This window comes from Amblyomma mixtum, chromosome 3 (genome assembly GCF_055824585.1).
Source record: "Amblyomma mixtum isolate Tamu chromosome 3, ASM5582458v1, whole genome shotgun sequence".
In the NCBI taxonomy this organism is placed as follows: domain Eukaryota; kingdom Metazoa; phylum Arthropoda; class Arachnida; order Ixodida; family Ixodidae; genus Amblyomma; species Amblyomma mixtum.
Genome location: NC_143014.1, coordinates 124664143 through 124689065, shown reverse-complemented (window position 1 = coordinate 124689065; position 24923 = coordinate 124664143). Strand labels below are relative to the sequence as shown.

The 24923-nt window shown below is 46.3% G+C and overlaps 1 protein-coding gene across 1 annotated transcript; it reads right to left on the bottom strand.

Annotated features, from left to right (window-relative positions):
- Window positions 1-9447: 9447 nt before the first annotated feature.
- LOC149351730 (zinc finger protein 711-like) lies at window positions 9448-11039 on the bottom strand. The gene is made up of 2 exons (XM_089575632.1): window positions 10917-11039; window positions 9448-9891 (listed from the first exon to the last, which is right to left on the bottom strand). The coding sequence occupies exons 1-2, from the start codon at window positions 11037-11039 to the stop codon at window positions 9448-9450; spliced, it is 567 nt and encodes a 188-aa protein (XP_089431758.1).
- Window positions 11040-24923: the final 13884 nt, after the last annotated feature.

Sequence of the window (24923 nt, the reverse complement as noted above, 5' to 3'; positions counted from 1 at the left end):
CTGCTTCATGAAAATGACCACACGTGCTCGTTTCTGTAGGCGTTTCGAATATTAACCGCATATTGCGCAGCAATATAAAAAGGCTTAGCAGGAGCTACCGGTTGTTTGGCGCAGTTCAATAAGCCACAAAATGATGCTAGCCGCTAAGGGTGATCCAGCGGCAGGCATTGGGCCGAGACAAACGTTGCTGCAACTTTCAGCAGCTCTGGCAGCTGTAGAATGCCGTCTGATTTAACATCACTTTACGTATGCGCTGTTGTGGGCACATTCGCTGGTATTCCTAAGCACTTCAACTCTGTCCTGCTTTCCGCTTACCTAAACACTTTGATGTCGAGAGAGTGCGCTTAAATACAAGACCATCAAAGCCAGAATAAATTTTAGCAAATCTCCAAATAATTTGAATACATTGCTACTTTACGAGGTGTAGGCCATGCAATTCTTCTTCATGCTGCGGCGTCCACACAAAACTGGACAACTGAAACGCTGTCATGGATGCCCTTAAGACGCAGAAACACAGGCTCATGCGTGTTTTCTCGTTATTCACTCTTTTATACGATACATTTATACGCTCCAATTTTTGTTTAGCGTGCATTCCAGTCAGTGAAGAATTGCTACAGAGTGTATGAGTGAATGCGTATTTGGATGTCTGGTGTGCTTCCAAGGAATGTGTGCGTACCCGTACTGTACTATCGCGCTCAATATGAGTTGCAACGCGCGGTGATCGACAGGGGCTCGTTCCGTGGTGTGCCTCCTCAAAACAGTCGCTCGGAATTCTGGGAGAAACTGCTGTTCCATGAAACAACAGCATTCCAGCTCAGGAAAAGGTTTCTCCCAGAATTCTGAGCGACTATTTGGAGGAGGCACATCACGGAACGAGCTCCGGTCGATGACCGCGCGTTGCAACTCATATTGAGCGCGATAGTACATCACGTCTATGGGACAGAAAAAAAATTGTATGAAAGAACTAGGAAGAGGGAAGGCGAGGAGACTGATCAGAAGGGTGCTCCGGTTGGCTATCCCGCACTGGAGGAGAGGGATGAGGAGATGTAAAAGGGAAAGACAAACCTCGTGACATCCCTTTACTCTAGTAATGCGCTTAATTTCTGTATAATGATTCTCTGACTGAAATGAATTTATGGACTACAGAATCGAAGCTTACAATCACTTTCTCCTTCAGTTTCGTAAGTAAGCCAGTCTTAACGGATGGGCAGAATGGAAGTCAGATTTATTTTTGGTAGAGTCGTTAGTCTTCAGTTCCAGTCATTTCGGGTGGTGAAGAAGGAATGGTCTAAAAGTAGCAAATTTGAAACTACATTTCTACCGTCTGGTACATTTCAGGAGCATTTAAAGTGCTTAGGCACCTTTAAGAGACAGTTGAAATATTCGCAATGTATCGCTATCATCTCGGCAAAAAGTTTCGGCTGGACGCACTGAGAGAAGCTGACAATTTCTATCGATGGACAGGCACATGCGTCCGTGCGAAATCCGAATACATGTCATTCGCAGCACGACTGTCACTCGGGCCCCATGTGGTCTTTCACGCTATAGGTAAATAACAGCTTATATATTCAAGCATAATTTGGTACAATACGGAACAGTGCTTTATACACTCCGCTGAAAAAGCACTACCACACCCTTTGGAGCCGCTGATGTGAACCAGAACACCGTCGGCACCTCACCAGATAGTACCCGCGCTCTCTCACCGGTCCGATAGAAGATAATTCCCTAAAGTGGTCAGTGCAGATTCGACTGCCTGGGGTAGGTTTCCGTCTATTCTTTGTTGAATTTGCCCTCTACAGATGGTATAACTTGGGCTTACGAGGGGGTACCCAAAAGAAACCGGACTTATTTTTGTTTGAACTTATTTGTTCACATTTTAAGCACAGACCTTCAATCTCCTTCAAAGTATTCCCCACTTGCAATGATACGCTTGTCGAATCTTTCATTCCATTTTTCAAAACATTGTTTAAATTCATCTTTTGTGATGCTTGACAGTGCCTCCGTCGTTTTTTTCTTCACCTCAGCAACATCAACGAAACGCTTTCCATTCACCTATTTTTTCATTCTAGGAAACAAAGAAAGTAGCACGGGGCAAGGTCGGGAGAGTATGAGGGTTGAGGAATAGGAGTCATGCCATTTTTGGTCCAAAATTGTCGTAGAGACAGGGCTGTGTGAGCAGGGGCATTGCCATGATGGAACAACCAGCCGCCCGACTGCCACAAATCTGGCCGCTTCCACTGCACACTGTTGCCCAATCTTTTCAAAACATCGAAGTAGAAAGCCTGGTTAACTGTCTGACCCTGCAGAACAAATTCTCAATGGACGACTCCTCTCACGTCGAAAAAACAAATCAGCATTGGTTTGAGGTTTGGTTTCACCTGACGAGCTTTCTTGAGGCGAGGTGAATTTGAAGTTTTCCATTGGCAAGATTGTTGCTTTGATTCAGGATTCGGTTCAGGAACACTTGACTTGTCCCCATAGCATCGTCCTTGTACGTCTTTCTTAATATTTCAAGAGTTTCCATTCAACTTTTTCCGAGCAAAAATCAGAATTTCACCGGCGCACGCTGTTCACGAAAATCAGCCATTGCAAAAACGACGTTCACACAAAACAGTCGTCACTCTAAAACTCTGCCTAAACTAGTCTGACCTCCTTCAACGACGGCACTCGGCTTACTGACTCCGGAATGTTCGTTCTATGCGCTCCTAGTGGCAAAATGCGGTACCACAGAAGTTTTGCCACGGCCGGTCTAGAGGGGGGCGCGCTCGCTCTTTTTCTTACGGCCTTCGCAATGGGGTCTGTTTCCGCCTCCCACCGCACCGCGGTGGGGTCGCCACTGCCCCACCGCTCCGCCGCTGTTTCCGCCGTTCACGCGAAAGGAGAACGCGCGCCCGCTCCAAGTCTGTCCCGCGTGAGCGGTAACCATGGCGGTAACCGTCAGGTCCTGATATTTCACCCTATGCATTACTCAGAGACCGTGCAATCAGCCTTTGCGATTTGACATCTGAGATTTATAAAACAACTGAATAATTACCGCGCGGCAGCGCGCGCTCTGCTTCAGCATGACTGCACGGTCGCATGATGAGCCTTTTGGGTTAAATTGACATCAACACTTCTCACCCCTAAAGTTTGCACAAAAACAAATCTATCAGCCTCATCAGTTCGTCTACTAACAGGTATTAACCAGTGTGCAGGTTTATAATAAGTGACCTGAAGCGTTTGCGTCACCGGTTCTTAAGGATTCCGAAGCGTTCATGAAATAGGTCATGAAATCTCAAGCGTTGCTGTTTTCGTTTCGCAGGAAAGCGGCTTTAGCAAGAAATCACGATGCTGCACGGGTTCAGAGAAAAGAAAACAATTTTATTCACAGCTAAATTCAAGTTGTCCAATGCAGAGCGTTCATCCATAAATTGAATATGTTTTACATTCAAAACATATCAGTTGGCTGAAATACTGTACATATCTAGTCTCGCGAATTGCGCACATCTATTATAGGTTTAGTTGGTAGATTGATCAACAACTTCTCATCAAAGAAGCAGGCATGAATAACGCGCTGTAGAAGTGAGAAGAGCGGCAAAAAAAATAAAAATTATTCGCCTCAAACACTGCACATTCTTTTGAAACTGTAGCCGCAATATATCCACATGAGTACGACCGGTGGTAGGAAAGTTCACAGTCTCAAAAACTTCCTTGACGGTTTATGCACATATGATTAGCTGGCTACTCGTTCCTGTCGGTGACTGTCTTGGTGTAGTTAACAAGAAGTATTCTGAGAAATTTCTCAGATATTAAAGAAGCAGACCTTATGGCACGGCTGCTGTCGATTCCTTCTGGACAACCGCATAACGAGGATCAGATATGTCCCGAAGACGGACAGCGGTCCTGGTTGCGTGTTTGTCCTTGCGCTGTTTTCTCGCATGTGTTCGTGCTTTAACAGTGCGTTAACGGCTTCGCGGAATGCACACAATGTTCGGGAGTAAAACCTTTCATGCGACGGCGTGGCTCGTTGAGTTTTAAAGAAATAGTCGAGCCTGCTTAACGGCCAGCCGCATGCTACCCCGTATTCCTGACAACCTGACAGCAAAAAGAAAGCAATAGATATGGCGGCATTGAAACTGCAGACAACCGCAGGAAAATCGGGCCAAGACAACAATGCCAATTAGTTCGTGCCAGCGTAATCTAAAGTAGAAGCAAAAGCGTGATGGGCCTGAGGCAGGGGCAGCGTTGTGACAGGGCTGTGATTAACAAATGGCAGCGATCTGCAGTTTCAATTAGAGTCATGTGGTGGGCCTCGCTGGTCCAGCCAGTCACGCGGCATGGCATCGCTTGCCCAATCGGCTTTGCGTGGAAGATGTAGCGGCAGCGTACATGGACATCATTCACACTTTGAATCTCGCCTATCGGCGGCGCGTCATCTACCGCATGTTGACTCCAACTGACCGACCAGGCGCCGATGTACTGGTTCGGATCTCTCTGTTCGCCTCCGTGAAAATGATTGAGGGCGCGCGGATAAAACTGGCCGCAATTGCTTTCGTAACGCGAGGTTTATGGGCCCAGGAATGATGGATGATGCTGTGCTCCAGGCGCACCAGACGCGCGTAGGTTTCTGGCAGGACGTCGCTGATGCTGTTGTCTGGACCTAATGCCGCCTGTATGAATCCGCCGCGACGGCTCAGTGGTTAAAGTGCTCAGCTCTGAGCCAGACGACGCGGGTTCTATTCCGGGCCGCGGAGTACGCGTTTTGATACTAACGTCAGAATTTTGCTATAAAAGCTCTACGTGTGAACTTCTTGGCTGACATGCAGAGCATTTGCTTTCTGTTTCCTTTCGTTTCGGTGAGTCGTTCAGCGAGAAGCAGCGGGAAACAGCACGAAACCAGGCGATCACCGTCCGCCGCCGCAGAAGCAGGCGAGGAGAGAGCGGTCGCGAGCGGTGGGGTCGTCGCGCCCCTGGCGGCGGCGGACGGCGTAACCCCCGGAGAAAAACTCGCATTGCTTCCGCGGCGAATGCGAAGGCCGTAGGAAAGAGAGCGCGCCCCCCTCGAGTCCGGCCGTGGTTTTGCCGAGCAAAAAATTTAGTCCGGTTTCTTTTGGGTACCCCCTCGTAGAGCTCGGGAACGGGCATGACAATAAAGCGCAGCGTTGACGACGCTAGCGCAACGGGACGACACGGAACTGAGCAGATGACGCTCCGTAAGTACCTGTTGTGTGTAGCGACGTCCTGTCGTCTGCTAGTATCTTGCCATTGCAATGCAAAATGCCCTTCTTTCTGCAACGCCTTTCCCGAAGACTTTGCTGGACTCCTCACGCAGTTGACGGCGTAGTAAGCAGGCAGTATCGGGTAAAAAGACGACAACCACGAAATGAAGAAGTTGCAAGGTGAAAATGGAAACTTAAAAGCCGTGCTCATGTCCGATTTCGTGCCCTGCCAAAGGCCGACTTTCGAGACGAGGCCGCTTATATCCGATAACTTCACTTTCGGGAGCCCCATGCGCCATCCAGCCTCATAGTAGAGATCACCTCGCCTTTTAAAAACGCACACATTAGCACTTGACAGAGAAATAAGTGCTTGTCGCTAAATTTCATTATCATCACACACTTTCTAAGCCGATGCGCACATCCAGAGATGTATCGTTCAGCATTTACTGCGCAAACTCGGGTCCAATCCAAACAGCGCTCCTCATATAATCGTGCACCTCGATGCGATTCACAGGTTCGCCTTCAGGATAGCGATTTCAGCATGAGCGAGGACTTCTGCCCAGCTACTCGACAAGCTCGAAAGAAACTTCTTGAGTTCGCGAAATCACTCAAAACTAAGTACAAGCTACGTCACAATAAATTGCTTGCCAAAGACAAATGCTACTTTTATGACGCGCTTACCAACAACATACGCGAGATGCCACCCGCTAGCCGAACAGTTGATAACGAGGCCCCACCTACCATGGCAACACGTTCTGGCCGCACTTACTCGTCCGAAAGTTAGGAATGGGTGAGGGGAAGCGGATCAGTGTCGAAAGTTTCCGTGCTGTACACGAACATTCGCAGCCTTTACAATAAAAAGGACTATCTTAATGCGCTAATTAACGACTCTGAAGCAGACATAATTGTCCTAACCGAAACTTGGCTTTCTGAGAAAATATCATCAAATGAACTGTTCGACTGCAATAAACACATCGTTACTTTTCCTTATGATCGAACTGATAGAATGGGTGGTGGAGTCCTAATTGCTATTAATGAATTCAGTGTTTTTCTATATCTATTGATTGTGACTTAGAAACAGTTTGGTGCTGTATAACTGTTGCTTTCAAAAAATTTGGTATTGGTGCCTGTTACCGCCCTCCCAGTTGCAGCACGGCGTTTTGTGAAGGTATCCATGACTGTCTTAACCAAATCACTGTACAGTTTCCTGGTGCACCTATTTTTTTGCTTGGGGATTTTAACTTCCCAAGCATTGACTGGTCCAATCTTTGCGCTAGTTCTACTACCGCTGAAGCTTCTAACTTTCTCACTGTTCGTTCTGACTTCAGTTTATCTCACCTTGTCAATCTACCAACACGTGTAACACCATCGTCATCTTCTTTGATTGATCTAATACTTACATCAGCTCCTGACATCCGTTCTGCAGTGTTACACGTACCAGGCTTCAGCGACCATGACATATTACACTTCTCGTTTTCAGTGCCATCTACGCGAGCAAAGCGACAAAAAAAAAAACGAATCCGAGATTACAACAAAGCCAACTTTGACGCTATTAATATGGAGCTCTCCTCATTTCTCGATGACATTTTACTAATCCACACGAGGCTTTCGGTTTCCGAACTCTGATCATCTTTTAAAAGTAAACTTCTCCATCTCAGTGACAAGTATATTCCACTAAGAACGATCCATCACTCATCCAGTGCCCCCTGGTATAACACCTATCTAAAACGCTTATCCAATAAGAAAAAAAGGCTCTTTCGCCAAGCAAAAATGAGATGTAGCCCTAACCGATGGTCAATATACAATCAGGCAGCACAAAACTACATAAACGCTCTGAAAACAGCTAAATTCAATTTCTTTAACACCACACTTCCTTCCTTAATAAGTACGAATCCGAAACAATTTTGGAACATTGTAAAGAGCTCCAACGATTGAACAATCACCCTGGTTGACGAGTCTGGCAAACAGGTCAGTGAAAATTTATATGCTGCCTTATTGAATAACACCTTTTCTCTCTCGTTCACTAGCCCCTCAGCCACTCAATGCCCGCTTTTCCCTCATGCTCATTTTTATCCAATGGACCACATTGTTTTTGATCCCGCCGGAATCAGAACCACCATTAATAAACTGAAACGATCATCGTCTTGTGGTGTCGATGGAATCACATCAAAACTCCTTCAGAACACTACTGAATACTGCTCTATTTTATTAAGCTTTATTTTTACCAAATCACTTAACGAGAGCTGTCTACCCAAAGACTGGAAAACAGGGAAAGTTGTTCCTATTTACAAATCTGGCCATTCACATAAACCGTCTAACTATCGCCCCATTTCCTTGACATCAGTACCCTGCAAAGTACTTGAGCACATAATCTTCACCAACCTCGTCAACGTTCTCGAATCAAACCAGTTTTTTCATCCCTCCCAGCATGGATTCCGTAAATTATACTCATGCGAAACACAGTTACTTATGTTCACCAATGATCTACATTCATTTTTAGACTCGGGGTTCATTACTGATTGTGCGTTTCTAGATTTTTCCAAGGCCTTTGATAAGATTAATCATCAACTTCTTATACTAAAACTCAGTCACCTTAACATCGATCCTGTAGTACTTGACTGGATAATTGCATTTCTTTCAAACCGCACCCAGTATGCCACAGCTAACGAGACTGACTCCCTTGAGGTACCCGTCCAATCAGGAGTGCCTCAGGGATCTGTCTTGGCTCCATTGCTTTTTCTTATTTATATTAATGACTTACCCTCTGCGTATCTAGCTCTATTTGTCTTTTCGCTGATGACTGTGTAATTTACCGTAAAATAACTAACGCTTCTGATGTGACTTTACTCCAGACTGACTTAAATAATATCGCTTCTTGGTGCTCCCTTTGGCAGATGAAACTGAATGCTGCAAAATGCAAAACAATGCGAATTTCCCGCAGTCAATCATCCTGTCCAAGCTACTGTATTAATGATTCTCCACTCGACTCCGTTTCAACTTATAAGTACCTTGGAGTACACATTGCGAATAACCTTTCCTGGAAGTTTCATATTAACTACACAACAGCCAAAGCCAATCGCATGCTTGGGTATTTGAAACGTAACTTTTCACTAGCTCCGTCGTCACTTAAAAACAGCTATATACTACCTATGTACGACCCAATCTCGAGTACGCTTCATCCATATGGGAACCTGGCCATGTATCACTGAATAAAACCTTGGAGAGCGTACAAAATCGCTCTGCTCGTTTTATTCTCAATAATTACCACCGCACAGCAAGCGTCACTAACATGAAACTAAATCTAAATTTGCCCCCTCTCACTGTCCGTCGTAAGATTTCTCGTATTTGCCTCTTCCATTAAATTTATCATCATAACCATCAACTCAGGACGCGCCTGATCACAGATGCTGCGCATGTTTCTGCCCGTGTAGATCACTGCTACAAAGTCGCCATACCTCGCCACAACACCATGACATATGCACACTCATTTCTACCAAAAACATCCCGTGACTGAAACCATCTACCTGCTGACCTGGTCGCTATCACCGACAACCACCGATTTCGTACTTGCCTTACTAACATATTTTGAAGCCCTTTTTTACTTTCTTTTTAAAACTTGCACTGGCGCTTATCATGATCTGTATGACTGTTCCTTTATTTTATTCTATTTATTTTTTTTTTACGTTGATGCTGTACTCTGCTGCATTCTGTTCAACCAAACTATTGCACATTTGTAACCGACCCGTGTGCTTTGAATACGTGCCGTTTTTGTTCTTTTTTCGTCGTTGTTGTTGTTGCCTTTATATTTTTTTTCTCTGTTTCCTTTTATTAACCAAATTGCATAGTGTCCCTTGTATTTCTGCCCCTCCCCTCTACAATGCTTTTGTAAGCCCTGAGGGTAAAATAAATAAAAAATAAAAAAGCGCAGTCTAAAAACCCGTCGATTCTCACATCGTGCAGACATCTGAATGCTGAGTTCATTCGGTCAATGACATCTCCCTAAAAGTTAGGTAACCCGTGTTTTTCTTTGATTTTTTTTTTTTGCACGCAAACAGACAATTTCCCCTTCGAGTCCGGAGGTCTTCCCAGTGTTTACCTTCTGATGGCTGAACGTAAAACTTGGGTGGCTGAAAAGCCGTGCCAAACCGACGGAGGCATTTTCTCAGAACGAAGCGCACTTTTTTTATTCAAACCACCGCCATTCGCTTCAAGCCCAGGCGTGGAGGATATCGCTCCTGCCTTCGCTGGCCTACCGGTTGCTCCCAGAGCGCGGACCCATCGGCTGGCGGAGGTGCTCCCGCTGGCAGTGGTCATCTCGGTCGCTCTTGTGGGCGAAGAGCTTTCTGCAAAACCCGCACTGGAAACGACCGCCCGTGCGGTGGAGGCGCCTGTGGGCAATGGCGGAGGTGGCGCTCGCGAACTCAGCACCGCACTTGAAGCACCGCCTCTCGCCGATGTGTTTTCCCAAGTGGAGGGCCATAATGGTCTCATTACGGCACTTTCGGTAGCACATCGGGCATGGCACTTTAGTGCCCCGGGGCTCGTCGCGATAGTCATGCTTGAAAATCTGGTGGGCTATGAGGCGGCTAGGGAGGTGGAAGTTTAATTCGCAGAGCCAGCAGACGTGTATGGTGTCCTCTCCGGCCGGCCGAATGGTCCGCAGGCGACGCCTCTGGTCCGACATGTGGCGCTGCTGCAGGGAGAAGAAAGCGGGTCGGTCACTCAGCGCACCCTTGATCGTACCCTTGTGCGCACCGAAGCTCGCCGAAATGTTCAACAGGAGCACCTGAACTAAAAATTGTGAAATACAATCAAGTGGCGGAACCGAAAGCGAAACTATTCACTCCTCTGAATATAGCCAGTAATTATAAAGTTCAAAAGAAAAAATAAAGAAACAGGCCTAGGCAAAACCTACGGAAAGTAAAGATAGATTACCAAAAGTTTTTAGATTAATCCTTACTTGAAGAACTTCGATATGCATTTTGGTCTTGAACGCAGAGACAGTTCAGCCGCTAAATTGCAATCTAGCCATGTGAGCAGTAATAGATGGCTTCTTTTGGTTTTGTGGGGGCTTAGCGTCCCATAGCGACTCAGGCTATGAGGGACGCCGTAGTGAAGGGCACCAGAAATCTCGACCACCTGGCGTTCTTTAACATGCACTGAAGTCGCACTGTATACGGGCCTCTGTAATTTCGCCTGCATCGAAATTCGACTGCCATGGCCGGGATCGAACCCGCGTATTTCGGGTCAGCAGCCGAGCGCCATAACCACTGAGCCACCGGCGCGGAAATCATGGATGGCATCGAAATAAATATTTATATATGGAGTACTCGTGGGCAGTGATGGGTATACGTCAATCGGCTATATGCAGTTGTTTTTGCTTGGTCCCTATCTGTCCATGCGGCTCACACCTCATGATGGCCCGCAAATTAGGCCGAACGTATGTGCTGTGGCAGGAAAATGAAGCATGCGCGTGAGTGGGTTGAACACTGCGTTCACCTGCCCTTTCTTAACAGCTAAAGCCAGTCTTGCCTATGCTTAAACAGCTACAATCCTTGATTCGTGTGGGGTGACTTAACGCAGCTGGCACTCACGATGTAGCAAGCCAGACAGATTCCGAACTTCGCCGTCTCTAGTTAACCACCCGCTGGGCGACCACGAGGGACCACCGCGTCCACTGAGGTAGCCGATGGTTGTCGGAAGAAAGTCGGGGCTTACCACTTCGGGTGGCACGTCCGAGTCGTAGTCTTCTTCAATGGCGCGCCTTCGCCTGGCTTCCATCTCGGCCAGCGATGGAAACCTGATGGTCAGCAGCGAGGCGACGGTCAGCACCCGGTCCATGGCTCCGCTCTGAGGCGATCGAAGGAAACCGAGGAAGCGGAGGTGCAACCACCGGGTCCAAACGGTCAGAGGAGTAGGCGCGGCGGTTGGTCGGCGGGCAGCGACCCGCGAGCGATGTGACGTAACTCACGAGCGATGCAAAGGAAAAAGAAACGCCACGAAGGCGAAGAGAAAGCGACAGTGCTAAAATAAGTGGGCGCAAAATATTCATGGTATTCGCTTTTTCTCGTTGATATCCGCAGTCCGTTATTAATACATCGTGAAATCAAAGGATTCGTTGGAGATGAGTTTAAACGTTAATACTGTTTAAACTTTAGAGTATCGCTGTGACTTTGGACTGCTGCTTTTGCTGCATCGGCATCTGTAAAACCTGTAGACGCGTGGGAACTGCCCTGCCGAAGAGCTTATACACCTCCGACTTTTGTGGTAAACCTCACGACCTATAGCACATACTCCCTGTAACTAGATATTCGTTGACATTCAAGAAACGCCAAGCTGCACGAACGGGTTCTTTGACGAAGAAAACAGATTACGCCCGCAGCTGCAACATAGCTGTGCCGTTGTGTATGGACAAACAGCGTTTTTTTTCCATCAGAGCGCATCAACCTTACGTGAAAGACATGAAGGTAAGTGCAAGGAAAGAGAAAAAAATAATGCTACAGCAAGGACTGTTGGATAAGCAACGGAGCCGTGCAGATACAACAAAGCTCATTTAAGTGGAAAAGTAAGGGCTGGTGAGCTGCGCAAAAACTGTTGCTGAGTGAAAACATGGCGCTTTCAAACACGCCCTCGCACATTTTCAGTCAAACCTCTCGATCTCATTTGCAAACATGTAGCTGTTTCCAGTTTCAGTCTGATTTATTGCACAGTTTTTCGGTTGTCTGCAGGGGCGTAGCCAGGGGGGGGGGGGGGGTGCTTATGGGGCTTCAGCCCCCCCCCCCCCCCCCCCCCCCCGAAATTTTCTCGAACTGTCACCGACCGCAGCATGGCTCAAGTACATATCGCGACTTCTGTTATCATACTTTTCTTCTTGTCTGGATGGTCTGTCTTTCCGTGTGTAAGGTTTACAAACTGTGATTGCGCAATATGTTTATTTGCCTTGCTTTACGCATTATATAATGTGACTTTTGCTTAGATACGTAGATTTAATGGAGACATACGTGTATTTGAATATCTTGTTGCGAGGTTTTGTGTGACTGTTTCCAGTGACACTTCTCTGTGCTTTATCAAGTTTTATATTCGCATTTCTAATATTACATTTTATATTCGCACTTGCAATGCATATTTTGCAGAACGCCTCGTTTATTCATGTGCTCTCTGTTGCGAATAAAATTTCGGTGCAATTACTCTCATACATGACCGGTGACAGCTGCTGCTGTGCAGTACACTGAAACGAAGGACAGTGTCATTGAGATTTTTCTTTGGCCGTTGCATCTGTACAAAAATGTAAAGGTTCTTGAACGACAAAGATTCATTAAAATATTTGTCCTCTACTTGTTCATTTCGTGACCTTTACGTGTTTCATATCAGCGGCACGCACTGCTTTGCAAGTTTCGGACTGATAGCAATGACATGGAAGCATTGGCATCAGTTATGCCTGCAATGGTTTTTAAGACTACGAATGCATTTTTTTTTATTTTAAAAACTGCATATTTCACTTTTCTAGACAGTGCTTAGCGTTATCTAATACACAATGGCATTGTCAACATGGCAATGCAGTCATTATTCTTGCGTTTGATCCCTCCACAAATTCTACGAGGAGGCCGCGCTGCAACATGAGCTCCCCCCCCCCCCCCCCCCCCCCCCCGAACAAAATTCCTGGCTACGCCACTGGTCTGTCTGGAAAACGGAAGTTAATTCGATGCCTGAGTTTGCTCGCTCGTAGTTCGAGGATGAGGTGATATCCGCCTCCGGGTACCCCAGTCAGAACTTACGGACTTCTTTCGGGTTGCCTATTCTAAAATTCTCTAATTATAAAATCCGCCACACCACCGCAAACAAACTTCATCGATTCGAAAAACGCATCTGAGGCAGTGGTGCAATCCTTAGCCTCTCACATAGCCACTTCCCTCTCACCACCTTCTGCTTAACGTGGCCTCGAAAGGAAGGAGAGTTCGTGAAGGTGGAACTTGTGTTTGATCATCCAGGAAAGACCCCCCGCCTGAAAAAAATAAACAATGGGCCCAACTGTGCATGCCATTTGGCTTCAATTGAAACCAGTCGGACCCAATAGGTCAGCCAATAGGGCCAATGAATCCGATTGGGTAGTCCATTTGGTTTCCTCAGTTCAAGTAGGGCATACCAATGGGTTCTGCATTTCTAATTGAATTACTCAACTGGCTCGTGAGATTCCAATTACTTTCGGCACTCCCAGTCGGAATGCCCAATTGGAACCATTTGAAACCAATTGAAGGTCCCAATTGGACCCAGAATGCCAAATGGAATGTACATTTGCTTTCAACTGGAAACTATAAGTGGAAGTTCATGGTGTCCTATTTATATATATATTGTCACGTAGCAGTTGGTACAGGTAGCGCCGCGTCCAGATGGCAGAGGAACGCCAACACCGAGATGATGCCAGCGCACACCGAGACGGCCAGGATGGAACGTCGAGCTTCGTCTTCTTCAGCAGCGAACAGCGTGGCGCACGAGCTGCGTGCCGAACAGCCGCCGAGCGGCTATTGTTGTAGACGCGGCATTACCCTCCCTCTCGGAAAGAGCATCGGCCCGATGCTTTAAAAAGAAAATAGGGAGAAAGAAACAAAAAAAAACAGAGTAACGCACAGCACTTAGTCACTGAATGTCTCGCGAAAAATAGGGCTTCATCCGCACTACATGAACAATCTCTGGTCTCTGCTGACGGTGAGTAGTCCGGGAAGCCCCATCCGGGAGAACTTCATAGGTTACGTCGCTTAGCTGACGGAGAACTCGGTAGGGGCCGAAATACTGCTTGAGCAGTTTTTCGGAAAGACCACGGCGTCGAATGGGGGATCATACCCACACTTTGTCGTCCGGGGCGAACGTCGACAGTCTGTGGCGGCGGTTGTAACGTCGGGCGTCACGGCGATATATATATATATATATATATATATATATATATATATATATATATATATATATATATATATAACTTTGAACTATATATATATATATAACTTTGTTATATATATAGTTATATATATATATATAACTTTTGTTATATATATATATATATATAACTTTGAACTAGTTAACAGCTTGCAAAAGAGATTGTAGCTGCATAATCTTCTAAATTGTTTTCATCATTTCCACCATCACCGCGGGCTGTCTTCAATAAGATAACTTCGCTTAACCGTCAACCGCCAATGGCCCCAGCGAGAAGGCCTCCCGATTGAGGTGTATAAGTGAGTGCAAAAGTGTGTTTTGCATATATATGTTGAGAACTTATGTTGGTATAGAGTGCGACTTTAGTTTTCCTGTGTGATGCAGCCTTGTTGGCCCCGTTTGATTTTCATAAAAACAAGTAATATAATTTCCATTCCCTTGTATAAATGCTAGCAGAGGTCTCGCACCAGTCACAGAAGAAAAGCCAAATAGTTCCAAATGGTATCCTAATTTTTTTTTTTTTTTGCTGGCCAGTTCAAACCACTTGAGTCGAATAGGTATGCCATCTGAGATCAATTGGTGGGCCATTTGGTCTGGTTGAGTGGCCAGTTATTTCTAATTGGAAAGTTGCGCTTGATTGGTCCAGCCGATTATGTTGCGAAAAAACAACTGGTTTTCGACCAAATGGTTTCAATTAGAAATTTTCTGATTGGAGCAATTGTATTTTTTTTTACTGGGATGTCACTAAAACGCGAGACTGACTTTCCGCACTTGTCACAAGGCATGCACAGAGAATGTGCTTTGGTCTCGTCGCACTGCAGATGATGCATGCAAAGTTATCTGCCACTGTATATGCATTCAGCGAGTCGGTTGAAGCCTATCCATAAATATGGGCGTATCTACAGGCGGGGCTAAACCCTCACTGTCACTAGGCAGGTGTAAATTCGTGTACCTGAAGGCCATGTTTCACAACGTATCACGTTTTGAAAGGAAAAAAAAAGAAAATAGAGACGCAGCAATTATGTTATTCTTACTGATTTTTCGCTCTAATAAATAAAAATGTGAATATATTTATTCACATTTTTTTTATTTAGTCATTTACAGAGTCGGAATGGGCATCATCGTAGGGGGAAAAAAGAAATATCATGCAATAGAAAGCAGCGTAAAAACGCAATTTTATGAGTAAAAACAATAAGACATTCAACGGCGTATTCACACAAAAAAGTGAATATAAAGGGTACAAAAAACAGAGAAAAATATTTACAATGCATTTACACAGATACGGATATTATTGCTACAGCTGTATCAGCATTTAGATGAAGCACACAAGACAAAAGGTTACATGGCAGCTAATTAACCAAAAACATTGCTAAAGCATCGTCAGAACAGGACGGCAGTGCGTAGACAATCTCTTCCGGTAAGTTGTTGGACGATTTTAGGAAAATGAAATGCATAAATATATTTTTTCGACACAGGCATTCTCGATCTTTTAGGGAGTGGTCAACTCCGGCGGGCCTGTAGTTAGGTTCAAGTAGATGTATTTCCTTCCTTGAACTCGTTGCACCTGTAAACAGATTGTGGAATAGTTTTAACCGTGCGTAATAGAACGTCAGTTGAAAGTCAGCGCTGGTTGTGTCTACTTTATATTTTGTCCTGTTTTTCCAGCTGTTGCATATTGGAATTTCAAAAACTTGCCCAAATTTTCGTTACTTTTATAGCGTTATCATTTGTGAAATGTCTTTAACTCCGCGAACCAACTAGCTTTGATCACTCGCCGTACTATAGTGCCTGTCATTATTCTGTTCTGTGTGCATTCTAAGTTGTTCTTTCCGACACTGTTTTGTTAGCTCCCGATTCTTGACCAAATTTGATAATGCGCGTCTCTGGTGCCAACAACAACAGTAGCAGCGAAGGGAATTTGAAGTCTTGCCCACCTCAGGTGTAGAGAGGCCGTTGGTTGCAATTACAAATTTCACTACAATCGCTTGTTCCAGGTGACCCCGCAATATTACTCGTTTCTACGGAGATGGCTGTACCTGGCATACTCGTAAAGAATGCCTGATCTCGGACAACTCAGACAATTCCATACTTCATCTCACGAGCTGTTTGCAGCGCTGTGAAAATAGAGTTCTCTCGCCCAGTTAGGGCCAAGCAAGGCAACAAATAGTCCCTCAGATATTTGTGCAGTTTGTGACTAGTGTTCATGCGATTATTGCAATGACTGAAAAGATAGTTCGGGATGGTGTCTCTCAAGTACAGCGAGCGTTTAATTCGTCGAGTAAATTATCAGACCAAGTCCGCATAAGCACAGCAATGCGGAGTGCTGCTGAAAAGTGGTGCGCCACCATTCGTGCGCTCGCCAAATCGGCCGAGCCTCCGATTTTTTTCCCAGAATGGAGGCACCAGTAGTGGGGTAAGGGGAAGAGGATAACGTTTCGTTTCGCGCGGTGTTCTGATTGGCTCATATCGCCGCAGCCTTCACAGCGCTGCAACCAGCTTGTGAGAGGGGGTATACAAGTGAGGAGTGGAGAGTAACATGGGCTAAGGTTGACTGGGGAGAGGATGTGCCTACAGGGGATGGAGGGAAAAGAGGGTGAGGCGACGCACAGCAGAGGGCTAAGCGTAGCCAAAGCTACGGCGCTGGGAAGTACGCAGTTACGCACAGGTGCCCCGAGGTGCTGTCGTCGTCTTCGGGTGGGGCGCACGCGCAACCGCGATCTCGTTACCACCCCAAGCAAAGTTACTAGAACTGAAGCAGTTTCGCAGCTTCCCATCCTGGCCAGCAGCGGAAAGGGGCACCAGTGGAGGTCACGAGAACTAACAACGCTGCAGTCGAGTCTTGCTTCCGGTCGAGCGCTGTCGTCTGCTACTCCCATAGCAAAACACAGGAACGAGAGGCCGAGTAACCGTGCTCGCGGGGCATTTCCTTTTTTAAGTTCTTCGTTTAGCTCAACTCTGCTCGACCGGGAAGAGAAGTGTCTAAATCGTGAGTGTTCTCTGTCAGCTCTGGCTGTGATCCTAAAGTCCGTTTTCATTGCTTATCATTCAGGGCCAAAGAGGTGTTCTTTGAGCTGCTTGAAACCGGTTAATATATCTGCGGTGGTTGTACTGGAGTGCCCAAAAGAAATTTTATTGCGAATTGCATATATATATATATATATATATATATATATATATATATATATATATATGAAAGAAGCCAACAGCCACAGAAACCAAGGGGCACAGGGGATGTTTAATTTATTTTTTATTTTGTGGTGTTGATCAATTTAGATATCACTGAACATGTTATCGCTTAAAGCTAATTGATTAGAAAAGCAGAAGAAAAAACAACCACTGCCGCCGGTGGGATCCGAACCCACGACCTCCGAATTACGCGTCCGGTGCTCTACCTCTGAGCTACGGCGACGGCTGTCAAATCTTCTGCTTTCGGGGGTATTTATGATTTACAAGTAACCTAACCTTGAGAGTGTTCATCAGCGCCACCCACGTTCATAAGCGGCGGACGTAGAACGTCCTGAGTTACCGCAGGTGTGACGTAGAACGTCATCGAACAGAGAGGGTGGAAGCTGCGTGAGAACCCTCTTATGCTTCCTATGGTGTCAAGGCTGCCAGAACCGAGGCCCTCGCTAAGCAATTAAGCAAACAAGGCAAGGGGAATGAGGGGCTCGTTATAAATATGAAAGAAGCCAACAGCCACAGAAACCAAGGGGCACAGGGGATGTTTAATTAATTTTTGTTTTGTGGTGTTGATCAATTTAGATATCACTGAACATGTTATCGCTTAAAGCTAATTGATTAGAAAAGCAGAAGAAAAAACAACCACTGCCGCCGGTGGGATCCGAACCCACGACCTCCGAATTACGCGTCCGGTGTTCTACCTCTGAGCTACGGCGACGGCTGTTAAATCTTCTGCTTTCGGGGGTATTAAATACCCCCCGAAAGCAGAAGATTTGACAGCCGTCGCCGTAGCTCAGAGGTAGAGCACCGGACGCGTAATTCGGAGGTCGTGGGTTCGGATCCCACCGGCGGCAGTGGTTGTTTTTTCTTCTGCTTTTCTAATCAATTAGCTTTAAGCGATAACATGTTCAGTGATATCTAAATTGATCAACACCACAAAATAAAAAATAAATTAAACATCCCCTGTGCCCCTTGGTTTCTGTGGCTGTTGGCTTCTTTCATATTTATAACGAGCCCCTCATTCCCCTTGCCTTGTTTGCTTAATTGCTTAGCGAGGGCCTCGGTTCTGGCAGCCTTTACACCATAGGAAGCATAAGAGGGTTCTCACGCAGCTTCCACCCTCTCTGTTCGATGACGTTCTACGTCACACCTGCGGTAACTCAGGACGTTCTACGTCCGCCGCTTATGAACGTGGGTGGCGCTGATGAACACTCTCAAGGTTAGGTTACTTGTAAAGCATAAATACCCCCGAAAGCAGAAGATTTGACAGCCGTCGCCGTAGCTCAGAGGTAGAGCACCGGACGCGTAATTCGGAGGTCGTGGGTTCGGATCCCACCGGCGGCAGTGGTTATTTTTTCTTCTGCTTTTCTAATCAATTAGCTGTAAGCGATAACATGTTCAGTGATATCTAAATTGATCAACACCACAAAATAAAAAATAAATTAAACATCCCCTGTGCCCCTTGGTTTCTGTGGCTGTTGGCTTCTTTCATATTTATAACGAGCCCCTCATTCCCCTTGAATTGTTTATATATATATATATATATATATATATATATATATATATATATATATATATATATATATATATATATATATATATATATATATAAGGTGGAACTGCTAAGTTCATCCACGAAAGAATTGCACGGAGGAGCTAATTGAGCCCTAACGGTAATCGGTTCCTGTATACTGGCTGGTAATACACGCTGTGACCACCCTGAAAATCTCAAAGATGCAGACAGCTGTAGTTCGTGTAATTGGAATGTGTGCATGAGAGAACTGCCGCTATCACTACTTTAGAGATGGTGCCAATTTATACCGTCATGTTCTTCTTCGAGCTCCCTCGTACTTCTCAATATATAATTTGCGCCCACCCACGGCGCCCATGCTCTTCCTCCAGCGCCGGCAAAATCCTTCCGACCTCAGAGCTGATCTGAACAAAGCCCTCCATGCACTCCCTGGCCCCGTCCACACTCACCGGGCGGTATGTTCCTGACCATGCTGCAGTCACAAAAAATGAGGTCACTTATCAGCTAGCCAGCGATTTTCTATTCTGGCACCTGTGATCCCCTGGTCGAGCACTTAATATGAGACGAGGCGCTGGCCTTCAAATGGACAATTTGGAAACAATAACAATAGATCAAAGTTTAACACGCCAACGTCTACCGCGGCCGCATACACTTCTCAGCGTTGACCAAGCCCAATACATTGTAGAATTAAAACATCCTCAATATCCTCCATGCCGCTTTTTTATCCGATTACGTTCTGACACACCCCCCCATTTCCGAACTGCTCTCTTCACTATGCCAATCCAGTTTCTACCCCTCTCCTCTCGCGCTGTCCACTCCCTCCGTCTTGTTCCCTCCACTCCTCTTCCGGAATGCCGAACCGTCGTTTGCGTAGCAGGATTAATTGCTCGCGCTGTTCTGGCAAGCTCCGTATACACTGTATTGCTGTCACTGTTCCCTCTATCTGCGGAAGGAGGGCGGGACATCTGCGGAGAACGATAAGCACGATTTTCTCTCCCACTGTTCTATTTTGCAAATGTAATTTAAAAATTAAAAAGAAACAGCTTAAGAGTTTGAAAAAGACTTTTAAGGGGTATGAACTTGTATCGAGAAGTTTCTCCCAAAGATCACGGCTCCCCAAGCCTCCGCTTTTGCCTTCGTTCAGAAGTTAGACTCCATGGCATGCCCCTATGCACAAGGTGTAGCTACATTTCCAATGATGTAAAGAAACCGCTCAGCTGTTATATAACACTTCAAACGAAAAAGAAAAATCCGCACAAGTAAGCGAAACGAAAAACCAATAAACCAGCACTGATACATCTATCTTGAGGCAGTAGTCATACACACCAGTGCTATGCACTAATCACTGGAAATAATTTTATGGGCTAGGACGCACCCACTGCGCATCTCTATGTTCCCCCATGTACGAGGAAAAGGCATGATGCCCGCATTGATGTGAATGCTGACGCCAAATGCAAGTTTACCTACTCATCATTAATCGATGTTCCATGAAGGTTTTCCTGACCATCAGACCGTAATGTGTGCAGGTGTTTCATCGTTTCCCGATAACGCCGAAGCGTGCCCGAGCTGTACTCCTGCTTTTGCCACAATTATCCTCAGGTCGCGACTTGCCTTTCAAAGCGTTGGAGGGGAAAGCGTTGGCACCGGTATAGCTTGATTAAAAGCGTCGTCGACTAGTCACGCTACTTACGACGCCACGAGGAATGCGCCGGTAGTGCTTGCGCAGATGGTCAGTTCCATCAGCCGTGTAGTACGTATTTTGCGATACTCGCTACAATCTGTAAGTGGTGCCACATTATTACTAATATATAACGTTTCTCGGAGATCATTCCCAAGGAACTTAAAGTTCTTAGAGGCAGAAACTGCGTCCAGAGTCACCAAGTGCTTTCACGAAGATTGCTGTACATGGCACGCTCCTCGAAGTATGTTACTCCCCTTCCCAGTACGTTGCAACGCAATGCTTGCCATCTCCTGCACGTGGATGATATCCTCCAGGCACGGCGGCGAGAAGAGACACTCGCGAAGGCGTCCCCGTCTGGTCACGTGATACCAAGGGGAAAGTCCATGCCGGACTCGGAGAGGGCGCTCACACGCCACGTCGAGGGAAACCGGAATGGTACGGCGACAACGAGCGCCATTTCATCCTGTCGAAGGACGGAGAGCAGATTTTTTCTTCGTTTGCTTCCTGTCACGTGCCTTTGCACCAGAAATAAGTTGCAGCCCAGTCGCATTTTCCTCTATCCGGCTTTTCCAATCTTGTATTAGTTTATTTATTTGGAAGATACTGCCGGCGCTTTTCGAGGCTGTTGCAGGATTTGGTTACACACAATTGTTCCAGACATGTCAAAAAGAAAAAAAAAGCATCGACAAATAGGAAGTTCACACAATAGAAATACCAACATGGGAAGATCGGTAGTCAGCTGGGGAAAAACACATGTTGTAATATTATGTAATACAATATCCGTATGGAAAATAAGACTTCTCAAAAAGGGGTACATGCAATGGCAGTACGTAATGGTTCAAATAAACAATTATGACAGCTTCGAAAGAAGACTTGTCAGAGATTCAGAACTAACAACATTCCCGCGTAATGTATTCCACTTACTGATCACTTGAGGGGAATATGAATAACGAATGGTGTCAGTATGATATTTATACTCAGCTAAATGCTGTGAATGTGTTGTTCTGGTATTTCTCCCCGTAAACGATTCACTCTCTCCACTCACGCTGGCAGTTGCCTGAACAATTATTCTGAAGTATAGTAAGCTGTACGTGATCCACTACCAAAATCTTTCAATAGCCTAACGGTTGGAATAACAAATACTTAAAAATTATAGCTGCGTACATCCACTTCCGCTAGCCACAGGCATCGTGGTACTCGAGCGCGCCCTGATAGCACGAACAACCCCAGTGGTTCAAGAAAAATATTAGTCAACGTCAGAGCTGTTAGAGTGCGAAGCCCGATATGAATGCGAGCATGCGTCGCACTTAGACATCGTTCGTGCTGCCATGTGCTCATGTACAAAGGTTGAGCCGTTGTCTTCAATAGACGGCTAACACCACACAATGTCTTGTCCTTCACCTCTCGCCGACGTCACCATTTTACCAGTCAGCACCACCTTGAACTTGTTCATTGGAAATAAGTTTTTATTTCATGTCGTTTCCCTAGATAAACATTAAAAAGCGAAGTGCGTCGACACTATTCAGTTATAAATCGAGCGAGAACGTCATTGTTCCGCAACGCTTTGTGGCTGTTCTCGTTACACACTGTTCCCAATTTGCCGCCGCGGTGGCTCAGTCATTATGACGCTCGCCTGCCGACCCAAACGACGCGGGTTCGATCCCGGCCACGACGGTCGAATTTTGATGGAGGCGAAACAATTTTGATGGAGGACCGTGTACTGTGCGATGTCAGCGCACGTTAAAGAACCCCAGGTGGCCGAAATTTCCGGACCCTTTCACTACGGCGTCCCTCTTAGCCTCAGTAACTTTGGGACCTTAAATACCCATAAACCATAAACCTGTTCCCATTTTATTGTTCTCACCTTCAAAAACAACGAAGTTACCACAGCTCGTAGATGCTGTATATATCGTTATATCCTTTTTTTCTTCTACATCAGGCCTCCTAGATAGCAAAAACCTCACACATGATGAAGGAATGAGTCGGTAAAGTCCCAAACTCACAGTATAAAAATACATTATCTTTCAAAGAAATGTTTATGCATCTGTCGCGCATAAAAACTTGGGTTCCTCGCTCCATGCACACTAGAGCAGCTCAACGTGCTGTCAACCAAAATTCTAAAAAAAAACTAACAGTTAGTCCAACTGTTAGGCGTTTGATCAGCGCTAGCTGGTTCAGAAAATGATTGAAGGAATGATAACCTTATGTATAACTACTTTCGTGATGGTTGCTGTGATGGTGACAGTGGATTCCTGAATGGTTGACTATCAAATTAATAATTTGTATACGCTGTCAATTCAGTCACAGCGTATATTGGCTCAGTTCATGTTCCGTTTCTCTAATTTTGATTATGCATGCGTTGTGGTCAGGGAATGCGTGCATGTGGGCGTAAGCGCCTGCTGAAGTCCCGATCTATGCAGATTTTTCATGCTCTCGAATGCGTTGGATTCGTGCTGTGAGCGAGGTCCTCTGATGGCAAGTTGACGACTAACTGCTAGTGCTTCCTGACGCCGACGCTGAAGTCGCCCGCAAGGATGACTGGCGAAAAGCAATGGAAGAGGGAGGCGAGGGGGTGATGAATTACAGGGTATTTTTTCTGAGAGGCATTTCGAGGCGTTAGGCGGGGGCTTGTTACGACCGCGCGACCCATCTGATGATGTGAAAGCTAGCACAAGGTGCGGGCTGCATTAACATGTGGGTCACGTGACTGCGGTCGGAGAAGCGCGCCCCGCTAAACGGCGACAAGGCAGAGCTAGGCACAAGTACCCTCTCCGCGGACGGGCGTGAAACGGGGGCAGATAAGGTCTAACAGCCAGTACGTCAAGAATTTGACATTATGAGTTTTAGTAATGGTCGATGTACTCACCGTCGGACGTTTTTTCAGGCAAGTTGGTTCATTTTCGCGAAAGGTTAGTAACTGCGCAACGAAACCAGGACAGGAGGTAAAGAAACGAACACGGCACCACGGACGCACCATTCCTTTATTTACCTCCTGTCCTCGCCCTTTTCGCAGTTTGTGACATTACTCTTTGTCGCACTGCGAGATTATGAACTCGTACTTCGCGTCTTCCGTAAAGCTGCGAGACCCAAATGTTGTGCTTGTGTCCCACATTCACTGCGAACTTTCGTGTTGGCCGTTTATTTTCCACCACGTTTCTGCATTTTTAATGGCAGTGCTTCTATAAATGTACTCACATTAGGAAAATAGTAGCACCAGGAGAAATATGAGCGTATAACTAAGTTCTGTCTTCGTCAGCCCTCTTGCCAGGCGGTGCACACCAGCATAGACGCTAGTTTCATTCGGAATACTCTCCCCGCAAGCTCGGCTGGTATACGGAAGTGCTTCCCTCAAAAATAACTTGTCATTCTGGCAATACGCTTCGATGTGTCTCACAGGTTCGCTCTGGAAGCTCAGGCAACATCTGCCGACCCCTAGTTCCCTGCCACGCGCAGACATTTTAATTTCGAGTTTCTTTGGCATGTAAGACGTCTCGCAAAAACAGGAGGATTTGAATGGTTTTGTCTTTCTATAGCAGACACTCAGAACACCTCCTGTTTCTTCATCTCACATTCCTGAAAGCCCCGTCAAAGAAATAGAAACCACAACATCCACAGTTGCCAACCTTTTACTCCATGCCACCAGTTCTAAACTACATCGTGACTGCCACCGCATGGCGTTATGCTCTACACAGTGGTCGGAAAGCGCGGACGCCTCATACGTCGCTGCCGGGAGTGCTCCACGCGGACATGTTCATCGCGGTCACTCTTATGGAGGAAGAGTACACCACAGAAGCCGCATTCAAAATTGCCGCCAGTGCGGTGGAAGGTCTTGTGTGCTGTTGCAGCTGCCGCACTGGCGAACTCTGCGCCGCACTCTGAGCATAGGCGCTCCCCGAGGTGAGTACCAATGTGGAGAGCCATGGTACTCTGGCTCCTCCAGCGATGCGGACACATGCGGCACTTCAAGGTATCGGTCTAAAGAATGTTTTCGGCACCGTGCCTAAACACGGCATGGGCCAGCAGTCTACTTTTAAGGTTGAACCTTCGTTGGCAATTGCGGCATTGATGAAGAGATGGCTCCCCCTCCACAAGGATTCGTTGTCGCTGCACGGAGAAGAAATGCGGTTGATTAGTCGTACGGTCTCCAGGGTTGCTTTTATTCGTGGCCACTCAAGGCCGCCTGCCGCAGTTCACACAGGTACTATAGTCGGATACAACTCAAGAACGATGCGGCAGATGCCCCTCAAATGAGGCCCTCCAGCCAATGGCGTCCACCGTTTTCCGTGACGCTGCGGTTCATCCGATTTAGCCCTGGCGAATCTTCTTTCAGCTGACACCCCCTGCCATGTCACTCTAGCAGGACGACTGGTGTTAATCTCGACCTCATGACAATCGGTCCACACCATTG